Source organism: Rattus rattus, chromosome 9 (assembly GCF_011064425.1).
Source record: "Rattus rattus isolate New Zealand chromosome 9, Rrattus_CSIRO_v1, whole genome shotgun sequence".
NCBI classification, from domain to species: Eukaryota; Metazoa; Chordata; class Mammalia; order Rodentia; family Muridae; genus Rattus; species Rattus rattus.
Genome location: NC_046162.1, coordinates 62570936 through 62583034, shown reverse-complemented (window position 1 = coordinate 62583034; position 12099 = coordinate 62570936). Strand labels below are relative to the sequence as shown.

The window sequence follows — 12099 nt, the reverse complement described above, 5'->3', positions numbered from 1 at the left end:
GTTTTGTTGGCTTGAGCGCCCCGTAGTTGGGGTCGAAGGTCTCGGGGCGGGGCTGGCCGCTCTCGTGCTGTATCTCCTTTCTACCCGGTTGCCGGTAGGGTTCTTACGGAGGCTGCTACTGGCACGATGGTACTGAACAACGAGCCGGCTGCGAGCGCCGCGGAGGAGGAGGTGGAGGATGATGCGCTTGTCCGCGCCTCCGCCCTGGAAGCGTTCGGCGAGAGTGAGGAGACCCGCGCGCTGCTCCGCAGCTTGCCGGCGGTGCACCGCGAGCGCGCGGCCCGGGAGGTGGCGGAGGAGCGGTTCCGCGGTGCGGGCGGGGCCCCGAGTCTCTATCTTGAGGTCCTTGCATCTGGGAGGAAGGGACTTGGGGAGCCATACCTCCTGCCTGCCCTGCGGTGCCCAGGAACTGAGCAAAGCATACTTGAGACCTCTCTGTGGATAGGGAGGGAACGAGCAGAATTGCTGAGGACAAACCTACCAGTGCTTCTAGCAAGCAGAGGAGCAGCCTGGCATGGGGGTTGTGCTCCGATGGGGCTCCGCTATGAGACCAAGGCTCTGCAAACTCAAAAGCATCAGGTTTATCAGGATCTCCGCTCCAGGCAGGGCAGGAGAATGGGCAGTGCCGTTAGGTTCCCTTGGTGGTTCTAAATCCCCCCAAGTTTAGTCGTTTGTAAAGGATACTTACTGTCTGTCATCATTTTTGTCAATCTTACACAAACCTAGACGTACCTCGGAAGAAATCTCAAGTGAGTAATTTCCACCACCAGATTGGCTTGTGGGCATGTCTTTGTGACATTCCCTTAATTACTAATTGATGAAGGATGGCCCAGCCCACTGTGGGATGTATCATCCCTGGCCTGTGGGATAGCTGAACTTGAGCCTGAGAGCAAGTAAGCAAGCAACCCTCCTCCGTAGTTTCTGCCTGCATTGCTCTAATTCATCCCTTCAGTTTCCTCAATGATGGGCTGTGAAAGCCAAATAAACCGTTTCTTCCTCAAGTTGGTTTTGGCCAGTTATATCACAGCAACCGAAGACAAACTAGGACAATGTCCAAATGAGCCTTTTGATAATAACAGTTTTGTACCTGAACAAAATCATCTTTGTGAATTCTTTAGCTAAAAAAATTCTCTCCATAATGTCTTTTTTTGTTTTTGGATGGCGCTCAAGTTTTTGGGAAAGACAGGGTGGGCTTAGTGGAAGGAATCTGATGTGGCAGGCGAGAATGCAGAAGCAGAGAAACATTGGATTGGGTGGAAACAGATTAATTTGCTGGTAGGGGTTGGGAAGCAGGTGACCAGGGTTGGGGAGGTTGTACAGCTATTGGTTTGGTGATTGTTGGAATGGGAGGGTATCATGGTTAGCAGGGGAGGACTCAAGAAGTGGAAGAGGGTCTAACGAGTTGGGGAGGTGGAGTTGTAGAAAGTGAAGAAAGAGCTGGAGAAGAAAACCAGTCAGCATCAGAGGATGTGTGAGAAGAGGATCCGAGGGGAAGGAGTGCAGAGCAAGAGGAGAGTAGGAGGCGTGGTCACACTGGTCCTCAAGAACCTGACAGATGTTAGGCAGCTGTGTAGCATCTGTCAGCAAGAAGTCAGGTGTGTCCCTGGGTGTCCCAAGGACTAGGAAGATGCTAGCTGTCCCATTAGAGTGACTGAGAGCCAATAGGAGAGTCTCTGAGGTTCACCTGATTTGATTTTCTTGTTATTTTCCTTTTAGTAATTATGGACAAATACCAGGAGCAGCCCCACCTCCTGGACCCACACCTCGGTAAGCATAGAGACTGGCGATTGGTGGTTCAATGTCAGACAGTTGGGAAGGCCTGTGTGTACTGCTGGCACCTGCGTGTGCTATCGGCAGAAGGTGTCAGATGAAGTGTCCCCAGAGCTCTGTGCTTTTATTTTGTCTGTGATAATGAACAGCTTGGAGTTCAGATATCAATCTAGATTGTGTACAGGTGTGTCTAAGCTACTTTCTTCTTGCTGCTATTGAAAGAACACGTCTTCTTATGTGCGTTTTAGTCTGTTAAGTGTGAACAGCTGTTATCTTCCTGGTAATTGTTACGCAGGGTCATGGGCTTTACAAAGCTCCCATTTTACCTACACAGCAGTGGATGAGGTCATCTGTCATCTCCGTTTTGTAGACAGAGCCACTAAGGCTTGGTTTCAGGACATTAGTATAAGAGTGTTGTACAGGACTAATCTCAGCCGCCATCTGTGGAGTTCAGCTGGGCACACTGATTGTCCCAGCTGGGCTTGTTGACTATTTACATCCCCTCACATGGAGGCAAGAAGCATCACAAGGCTCTCACCTGAGTACCCATGGCTCTCTACCACCTGATATATGTAGCTTTGCCCTAATTGCAGTGTCCTTGGGAAGGGCCTAGACTCAAGGTTTCTCCTGTGGGTTGCGACCCCCATAGGGGTCACATATCAGATATTATGATTTATTAACAGTAGTAAAATTACAGTTATGAAGTAGCCATGAAATAATTATGGGATCACCACAACACAAGGAATCATGTTAAGGTTCACAGCATTAGGAAGATTGAGAACCACTGTAATGTATGTACGTGTGTGTGTGTGTGTCAGACAAGATTAGGGGATGGAGGAGAGAATCCCATCTATGTTAGTGTCATCTTAATAAGCATGTTGACATTTTTCTCTTACCCAGCTAGCTCCCAAATTGAGGCAGAACTTTTTTATTTATTTACCAGCTTTAAGGCACAACAACTGAGCAGTATTAATCTATTTTTAATCTTCTTAGCTAATCCTAGGGTGCTTACATGTACCCCTAGGAAGAAATTTTAGCAACAGAAAGAGACTTTTGTTTGCTTTTCATTGCTTTTGTTTTATTTGAACCTATTCCACATTAATTACGTTTTTTGTTTGACTTTTCTCTTTTTCTGTTTTGAGACAGGGTCTTGCAGTGTAGCCCTGGCTGGCCTTGAATTCTTGGAAGTTCTCCAGCCTCAACCTCCCAAGTGCTGGGATTACAGGTGTGAACTACAACTCCTGGCTTGTTTTTTTGTTTTTTTTTTTTTCTTTTTGAGGTAGGATCTTGCTAGGCAGCCCAGGCTAATTTCAAGTACTCTTGATAGTTTTTTTAGTCTTGTTTTGAGTTCTTTTCTTTTGTTTTCTCTTCTCTTCTCTTTTCTTCTCTCTCTCTCTCTCTCTCTCTCTCTCTCTCTCTCTCTTCTCTTTCTTTCTTTCCAGGAGGATCCAACCAATTTAACCATTATAGTAATCTCACAGTCCCTGTGTAAGGTCTGTTATCATAAGCTACACGATACAAACGGGGAAATCGAAGTACAAGTCTGAAAGGTTAAGTAAGTCGTTTCACGCCACACAGTTGGTGAGATTGCTAGCAGAAATCTATACTTCTCCTCCTCCCCTTAGCCTCTTGAAGATGAGTCCTTAGAGGGACCAGTTGCTGGCAAGTGGTTGCTGCCAGGCTGAAGGGCTGGCTATGCTGAAGGTGTCAGAACTGTAGGTGCCCTGGGCCTCTTCTGATAGTTTTGGATTCCTGGTTGTCCCCATGTAACCGATGTAGGCACTGTCCAAGGGGCGGAAGGAGCTGTTTGACCTCTTCAGGTGACAGCTTCGACCTGCTCTTATTGCCAGAACCTCTCTGCTGTGGGGCAGAGTGTGATGCTTTCTGTATGTCATCTGCTCAGTAACTGTTACCGTTCATTATCTTTTGGGAAATAGAAATCCCTTTCTGAAAAAGGTGATGCTTGCCTGTGCTGATCCTTTTCTGTAGGTGACACTTTTTATGCCTCCGCTTTGCCTTTTAGGGTTATGTGCAGTGTGTTAGCCATTGAGGTTTAATATATTTGAGTTTGAATGTTATCAGCCCTTTCTTTTCTTTGTTTCTGAGACAGAGTTTCACCATATAATCTAGATTGGTGTTGAACTTATAACTTTTCCTACCTCAGCCTAATGTTATGATTATAGGTCTCTGCCACTAATTCAGTCTCCTCCTTTGTGTTTGATCTTTGGTAGTAAGTCCATAATTTATTTATTTTATTTTATTGGATTTCTTAAATTTACATTTCAAATGTTATCCCCTTTCCCAATTTCCTCTCCAGAAACCCCGTATCCCATCCCATCTCCCTCTGCTTCATAATCTAATTCTTAATTGATTATGTAAGGCTTATTTATTAACTGAGAGATCTAGTAACTCTTCTCCCTGTTTGGAATACAATTTTTAAATGTAATTTCTATTTTTATGTATATATGGATGTGTCAGAATTCTTGGAGTTGAAGGACGTTGTTAGCTGTCCAACATGGGTTCTGGGAACCAATCTTAGGTCCTCTGGGAGCACAAACACTTCTAACCACTGAGCCAGTTCTCCAGCCCTGAGATACCATTTTAAGTCTGTATCCAGTACTAATATATACTGTATCCAGTACTTAATTAGCTTGGATTTTAGACCTTCAGTCCTGATTCATTTGTCCCTGTATCATTTGTTTTTGTTAGCTGCTCTGTGGTATATTCTCTCTAGCACCACAGTTGTTTATTTTGCTATTTTCTAGTCCTTTCCTCAATGCAGATAAACTTCATTATTTCTTCTACTCTCCAGACCGGACATCTCCTTGGAGCTTTGCTCAGTACACAGATTCATAGAGAGGAGATATTTTTGTGAGATTCTAATTTGGTTGTTATGAATAATACTGCTTTAGACCTGCATGTACCATCTTTGGGTGGATATTTTTTTTTTCCCTTAGGTGACTCTCAAGAATGGGATTTCTGGGTCGTGTAGCAAAGGCGTGTCTTGTAATAGAATGTCTCACTATTCTGTAAAGGTTGAGTCGGTAACAATGTAAGTAGATCCCTGATACTTTGTAGCTTCTCTAGTCAGTGTTTCTGGTTTTAGTGAGCAAGTAATCTTACCCCACTGTGGTCTTACTTTGCATTTGTTAGGTTCAAATTATACTCTTTACGGTTGAGAGCAGTGACACAGCACACGGTCTGTCTTACTGAGTCGCCCATGTGTGTTTGAATGAGGCTGTTATACTGTTGGAATAAGGTGGACGATCATGTCGTTGGTGTCCTTACTGATTTTCTGTTTACTTGATTTTCTGTTTACTTGGTCCTGTTTCTGCTCTCAGTTTTGGCTTTGCTTTGGGGTTCTGGCATTTGTTGTACCAGTAACTGAATTGTTTAGTCTTCACAATGAATTGATCTTTCTAATTAGAAACGTCCTCTAGATTTTGTAATATTTTTTCTTAAGTCTCTCATGATAGCAAATACTCTGTGTTTGTCTTCTTTTTGTCTGGATTCAGCCTGTCAGTCCTCATCTTTTAATAGCTAGGAGGGTATTTTCACTTAGTAATACCGTCGGCATAGCTAGGTTTAGTCAACTCTATTGGGACTTGCTTGCTTTTTCTTTGTTCTGTTTCCTTTTTTGGTTCTCTACACCATCACTTTATTTTATATTAATTTAATAGTTTTTGGTGTTTGTTTATATATTTATTTTGAGAGAGGGTCTTATTATGTAGCCCTGGCTTGTTTAGAACTTGTGTAGGCCAGGCTGGCCTTAAGCTCACAGAGATTCATTTGCCTCTGCCTTTGAGTGCTGGGGTTAAAAGATGTCTGTAGCTGGCTTGGTACTCTATTTTATCTTCATTATATGCTCAGTGGTTTTTTTTTCCTCCTCCAGGATTTATCATATGTACCCTGAACTCACTGCAGTCTACCCTCAAATAATGTATATTTCATGCATGATGCAGAAGCTTTGAGAGAAGATTCTTTTGTTTCTTCCTCTTGATTTCTGTGCCACCTTGCTACCTTTGTCACAGAACTTACTTTAATATTTGTTATATATTTTGCCTTAAACACTCCATTTTTAAATAAAAGATTTACTTTTATTTTACGTGTATGGGAGTTTTGCTTGCAAGTATGTCTGCGTATCATGTGGGCAGTGCCTGCAGAAGCCAAAAGAGGGAATTGGAGCCTTTGCAACTGGAGTTACCGATAATGTGAGCCACCATGTTGGTGCTGGGAATCAAACCCTGTTTGATAGAAGAGCATCTTAGTTGCTGACTCATTTGATTGATGGAAGAGCATCTTATCTGCTGACTCATCTTTTTAGTCCCTCAAAAATTTTTTTGAAGATTTTTATTTTTAATTTTGTGTATATGTGTGTGGGTATGTGTAGTATATGTATATGGGTATGTGCAGGTCCTTGTGGGGGCTTGAAGTCTGGAGCTGGAGTTGCAGTGGAACCAAACCCTGGTCTTGAGTGAGAGCAGTGAGTGTTCTCAACTGCTGAGCTATCTCTCAAGCTGACTGATCTCATGCTCAGATTTTTTTTAAAGAAATAAAAATTGGGGCTGGGCATAGTGGTGCATTCCTTTAGTCCAAGCATGTGGGAGGTAGAGGCAGGCAGATCTCTGAGTTCAATGCCACTGTGATCTACATAGGGAATTTAAAGCCAGCCAGAGTTATATGGTGAGATCATGTCTCAAAAAACAAACAAGACCCTAACCAAACAAAAAACCAAACCAAAACAAAGAGAAAAAAAAAATGAGGAACTCTATAATCTTTGTTATATATCCTTTAAAATAAGTCCCTTATAAAGCAAGGATTATGCCTTTTAACTCAGGGTGACTTGCCAGCTTCCCAATACCACCTGAGGTCCATGGTGCCCTAGGAAGGCTTACAGGACACAGCACAGAGTCTTGTTTGTGGTGAGGATATGGTTGATATAAGTGTCTCTTGGGCATTAGATTGGCAGGGAGGCCAGTAGGATAGTCAGCGGGGTGTGGCCAGAGCTGTTGTATTGCATGTCTAACGGCTTCTTTGGACTCTTCTCTCCCTGTCTGCTCTCCTGTAACCTCTCCCTGTACTGGGGTCTGAACATAGCCTTTGAACGGACAGGAGAAAGCTGTGCCCTGCATGACCCTCTCTTTCCTCTTCCTGTCTTATCGTGTTTTTCATCCTAGCCTGTAGGTAAATCAGAGCAGTTTTAACAGGCAGCATCTGTAAAACACGGTGTCAGATACCAAATTTAGATATTTTCCTGTATTAAAAACAGGGACGTGTGCTAAGGTGAATTTTTTTTTCAGAGGTGGCTTTCATATCTGTTTTTCCCTAGAGTGGATGATGAACTCACTGTTGGACATAGTACAGGATGAGACATCTCTGCCCGACCTTGTACATCTGGCTTTTAAATTTCTGTATATCATCACCAAGGTAACGTCTGTATAGTGCTGCAGAGTGGACAGACACTTTCCTCATCCAGTTGCGGTAGAAGTCAACACCTTAAGTGTTATTTCTTGGGGAACGTGGTTCTTCAGCACAAGTTGTGGGTTTTCATTTTCTGTTTAGCTTGGGTTGGGTCCTGGGTCTTAGTGATCTTGGGGTCCCTAGTTAGACCAAAAAATTTCTTATATAGAAAAAAACAAAAAGTCTTGATGAAAGTAGAAGTATTTTTGCTTCTTCATTTTTTTTTTTAAATTTTTTATTTTTTATTTTTTTTTTAAAAAACAACAGGGTCTTACTCTGTAGCTCTGATTGTCCTAGGCTCACTCTGTAGACCAGGCTGGCCTTGAACTCAACTTGCCTCTGCCTCCCAAGTGCTGGGATTAAAGACATGACGCAGCAATAGAAGTGCTTCTTAAGCTATAGTGTAAGGATGAATTTACTGGGGGAAGAACCTCTGGGGCTGATGGTCTGCTTTCTCTAGACTTAGAGATTCGGGAGTGACTCTGTAAAGTTTGTGAGTCTCAGGGAACATGTATTAGCACTCTTACTATGTAGCAGGGCGAGCCTTTTGGCTGTTGATAGATTGCAGCTTGTTTTATATAAGCGTGAGTGGGTTCATTTGAGGTGCATAGGAGCTTAGTTTTCATAAATGTCAGAGTCGTTTTTGGACAGGGTAGAAGAGAAGTTTTTAGTTAGTAGCGTACTGATATCTCTGATGCAGACAGCATGACTCGCTGGCCAAATTGGGACCAAGCATATTTAATGAACAAACGAGATAAAGATAGGTCTCCTGTCCCTTTGGTCTTGCTGAGTTGTGTCACTGCGCAGTGACAGGATCTCCTCAGTCACTGGGGGGTGTAAGAGGATGGGCTTTGATGAAGGTATCAAGGTAGCTTTGCTGCTCGTTCTGCATTATAATTATAGAGTGTACTCCATATTCTGTCAATTCTAATGTCTTTCTGTTTGGCAGGTTCGTGGATATAAAGTATTTCTGCGTCTGTTTCCCCATGAAGTAGCTGATGTTCAGCCTGTGTTAGATATGTTCACAGGACAGAACCCTAAAGACCATGAGGTGAGTCCTTCCCAAGCCTTCCCTGATGGCTCCCCAGGCACTGGTAACTCCATCTTCCGACTTTCTTTGGTTTTATCTTAGGCCGTTTTTAAAACCATCTTTTTATCTGCTGACTAATCTTTCTGGCTGCTTTTTTTCTTTTCTTCTTTTCCCCTTCCTTCCTTCCTCCTTCCCTCCCTCTCTCCCTTTCCCCATCTTTCTTTCTTTCTTTCTTTCTTTCTTTCTTTCTTTCTTTCTTTCTTTCTTTCTTATCAGGCTTTACTATGTAGGCTGGCCTGGAACTATGTGAATCAGACTGGCTTGGAACAATCCACCTGCCTTGCCTCATGAATGCAGGGATTCAGGGTTTGCACTATCATAACCAGCAGCTCTGTCTAATATTGGGATCATTCTGACTGTGATTTAACTCCTTAGACATGGGAAACTCGCTACATGCTTTTACTGTGGCTGTCTGTGACCTGCTTGATCCCTTTTGATTTTTCACGCCTTGATGGGAACCTGCCCACTCAATCTGGAGAAACACGGATGCCCATAATGGACCGAATTCTGCAAATAGCACAGGTAACGATGGTCACACAAACCTTTGGCAGTTAGATGTGCACTTGTCCTGAGATGAGAGGATAGCTGGATAAACCTTTGGAGCACACATTTACATTCGTTTCCCTGACATCACTGCTTTTAGTGATACCTCAGCTTTGAAATTGTGATCTTATATAGAGGTCATTGCTTTAGCAATATCATTTCTCTACAGGTAATACAAATATTTGTCAAGCGTAACAGTGATATGTAAGGGGCCTTTGGGGCAAGAGATGGTTAGAGAAACTTCATTTTACATTTAGTTTTGAATATTGCGTAACTAATGCATAATTGTAGGAAATCTAGAAAATGAAGATAAAAGTGCTAAATTGAAATTTGTCAAATTCTTGCAGTCTTACTTGGTGGTCAGTGACAAGGCGCGAGATGCGGCTGCTGTCCTTGTGTCCAAGTAAGTCTTACCTACTGTGCAGGACTGTTGACTGAGATGTGGTTGTCTGTTATAAGCCTGTTCTTACATTCTGTTATGTGTTGTGTGTGTGTGTGTGTGTGTGTGTGTGTGTGTGTGTGTAAGATGAATTATTTTTAATATAAATATTAACAGTGAATTAATCTGGTGGCTATATTTCTTACCTTTGCTAGTCCCCACTAACTACACAGAGAAACTAAGATTTATTTTGAGCTGGACCTCCATACTGGGCAGTTAAATGATTTATAGTAACCCCTATACTAATCTGGCTACGTCTCAGCCATGATCCCAAATACTTACATGTTATTATTGACCTGGCTCATTGGGCTTCTGATGTTTTTTTCTCATGGTTTCTTCTTGGACCCTCTCCTCCTCATGGCTGATCTCAAGTTCCCTCTCTTTCTGCTCCCTTGGCTGGCAGAAGCTTTCACTGTATTCTCTCTTCTGCCCAGCCATATGGTGATCAGCACTTATTGATAAGGCAGAAAATAAGTGGTAAGAATTGTTTTCACAAACTTGAAATAGGAGATTCTAGATATAAGCATTACAGTGCCGTGTCCAGATTGAAGTAGATATGAGAGCAGAGAGTCAGCATTTGGATAACACAAGGATAACCTTTACAGGGTGCACAAAAACCTTATGCCTACATTTCTGTTCTCAGATGAAGTTTCTTTAAGATCTTTATACACCATAGATCCTTTTGCCCTCTCTGAGGGAACAGGCACTCTGGTTGGTCATAGAAGACATTTGAATCGGATTTATGCTGCTTTGAGCTTGCGGAGCTGACTGGTACTGGTTTGTGGCACTCACAGGGGTCACCTGGCACCAGTTTAGGGCTTGTAGCATTCCTTAATATGCATTTGGGGCTTGGGTAGCCTGGTGGTGGTTTGGGACTCACAGGGATACCTTATAGGCCCTTGAATAGTTCAACTGGGTTTCCCTTCTGTAGTGTGATGGTCCCCTGAGGCAGCAGCAGTTATGAGTTTTTGAGAGTCACCTCAGAAGCAGTTTATGCTGGACACCCATGGGTATGGTCTGGAGGTAAAATCCTCAGGCAGGGTTATATTGTAGTTCACTGGGTAAAATCTTAACCAGTGTCCTGTGTAGTTAAAAATGCAGGTAGGAGATGGTTTCTCTGGTGAGTTAAGGTGATCAACACAGCCTGCCTGAAATGTCTCAGGCATGCCAGTGGTGCATATAAAGACTGAGTGAACTTGTTCTGTGAATTTGAGAATGTTAGGATTCTTTAAAGAAATATTCTTGGAGGATCTCATACATTGGATTTCAGTCATATTGATTCCCTATTCCTCTCTCTAATGCTTCCCAGAGTCACACTCTCTTTCAGTTGTATGACACTGTTTCTGGGGAGACCTGAAGAATGGCTACTCACCCCAGATAGAATTCACAGTGACAGATCAAAGTACAGATCCAAACTCCAAATCGGTAAATTTTATTGGGATCATTTAGAGGAATATGGGTGAGGTGTTACAGGCGTAGAAATGGCTCGGCGACAGCATCATCATCAAAGCCTACTCCAGCATGGTTGACTGCTCAAGAAACTTGGAGCAAACTCCACAGTCTGTAGGCAGCTCAGCTTGTCTAAGAATGTCTCTCAGTAGTCCTTGCTCATGTGTATGCTTGGGAAGGAAGGGCCTTAATGAATCAGGTCGCTTTCAGGGCTTCCTGAGCTTACGGAGGTCTTATGGAGGGCATGGAATATTCACCTTCCTTTAGAACATCTTGTTGTTTTACTCCCTTTTGGCATCTGTGCTCTTTTTTTGTTTTAGAGTTAATCACTTTTCTTTAAAACAAACAAACAAACAAACAAAAACTGAAAAAAAGCAAAACCCAAAAATAACAACAAAAAACCCCAAGATTTGTTCAATTTGTATTTTATGTGTATAGGCATTTTGCATACATGTGTCTTTGTACTGCGTGCGTGCGTGCATTGTTTGTGGAGGTCAGAAGAGGTGTTGAATCCCTTGGAACTAGAGTTACAGATGGTTGTGATCCACCATGTGGGTTCTGGGAATGGAACCCTAGGTCCTCCAGAACAGTCAGTGCTCTTAACCTCAGAGCTATCTCTCTAGCCCCAACACCCTGTGTCTTGAGATACATGGTTTTATCTGGGAGGAAATTGATAGGCAAAACCTATCAATTTGTATCCTTTTTAAAAAAATAAACGATGACGACGATGATGATGATGAGCCCGTGGAGTCCAGTGTGTTGGTAATCCATGGGAGCAGGGTCCACACCCGTAAAAAGGACTGATTTTTCCCTCATCTAGGAACCATCAGCTCTCTATAGCTCCTCAGGTGTTGGTACTCACGAGCCCCTTACCCCTTCCTGTTATAATGTTGACTGGCTTGATTTATGTAGGCAGCCATAGCTACTGTGATTTCATAAGAGGTGTGGTCCTGTCATGTCTAGAAAACACAAACACTGTGTGTGAGAGCATGGGCTGGGGGATCCCATCTGTGGCTGAGCACGCCATTGACACTTTGCACTTTGATCAGTTGTGAGTTTCTGTATTAACTACTGTCCATTGCACAAAGAGAATTCTCTGATGGGGTCTGAGAGCTGTATGATATATGGGTAGAGATGTGAATCTAGAGGACAGTCTGATAGTCCAGTTAGCAGGGTCATCCTTGGGCCCTGTGAGCTCGCTAGCCATGAGTCCTTGACCAGGTTTACAGTGATAAGCATGTGTTTCCTCTTGTGCATTAGGCCTTAAATTCCACTCAGAGAGCAGTAATTCATGCCACTATTGTACCTATGTGCATAGGTTGCTATTCTGGTCAGTGTTAAAGTTCAC

The 12099-nt window shown here is 43.0% G+C and overlaps 1 protein-coding gene across 2 annotated transcripts in view; it reads left to right on the top strand.

Annotated features, from left to right (window-relative positions):
- The first annotated feature begins 36 nt into the window (after positions 1 to 36).
- Tbcd (tubulin folding cofactor D) overlaps positions 37 to 12099 on the top strand; it is a 160763-nt gene continuing 148700 nt past the window's right edge. Inside the window, exons 1-6 of one of the 2 annotated variants that reach the window (XM_032912781.1) lie at positions 37 to 310; positions 1717 to 1767; positions 7100 to 7197; positions 8180 to 8281; positions 8696 to 8842; positions 9211 to 9266. In XM_032912781.1, the coding sequence (XP_032768672.1) occupies positions 127 to 310; positions 1717 to 1767; positions 7100 to 7197; positions 8180 to 8281; positions 8696 to 8842; positions 9211 to 9266 (638 nt within the window). In that variant the 5' untranslated portion in view covers positions 37 to 126. The remainder of the gene's footprint in view (positions 311 to 1716; positions 1768 to 7099; positions 7198 to 8179; positions 8282 to 8695; positions 8843 to 9210; positions 9267 to 12099) is intronic. The other variant, XM_032912780.1, reaches the window with a different exon arrangement.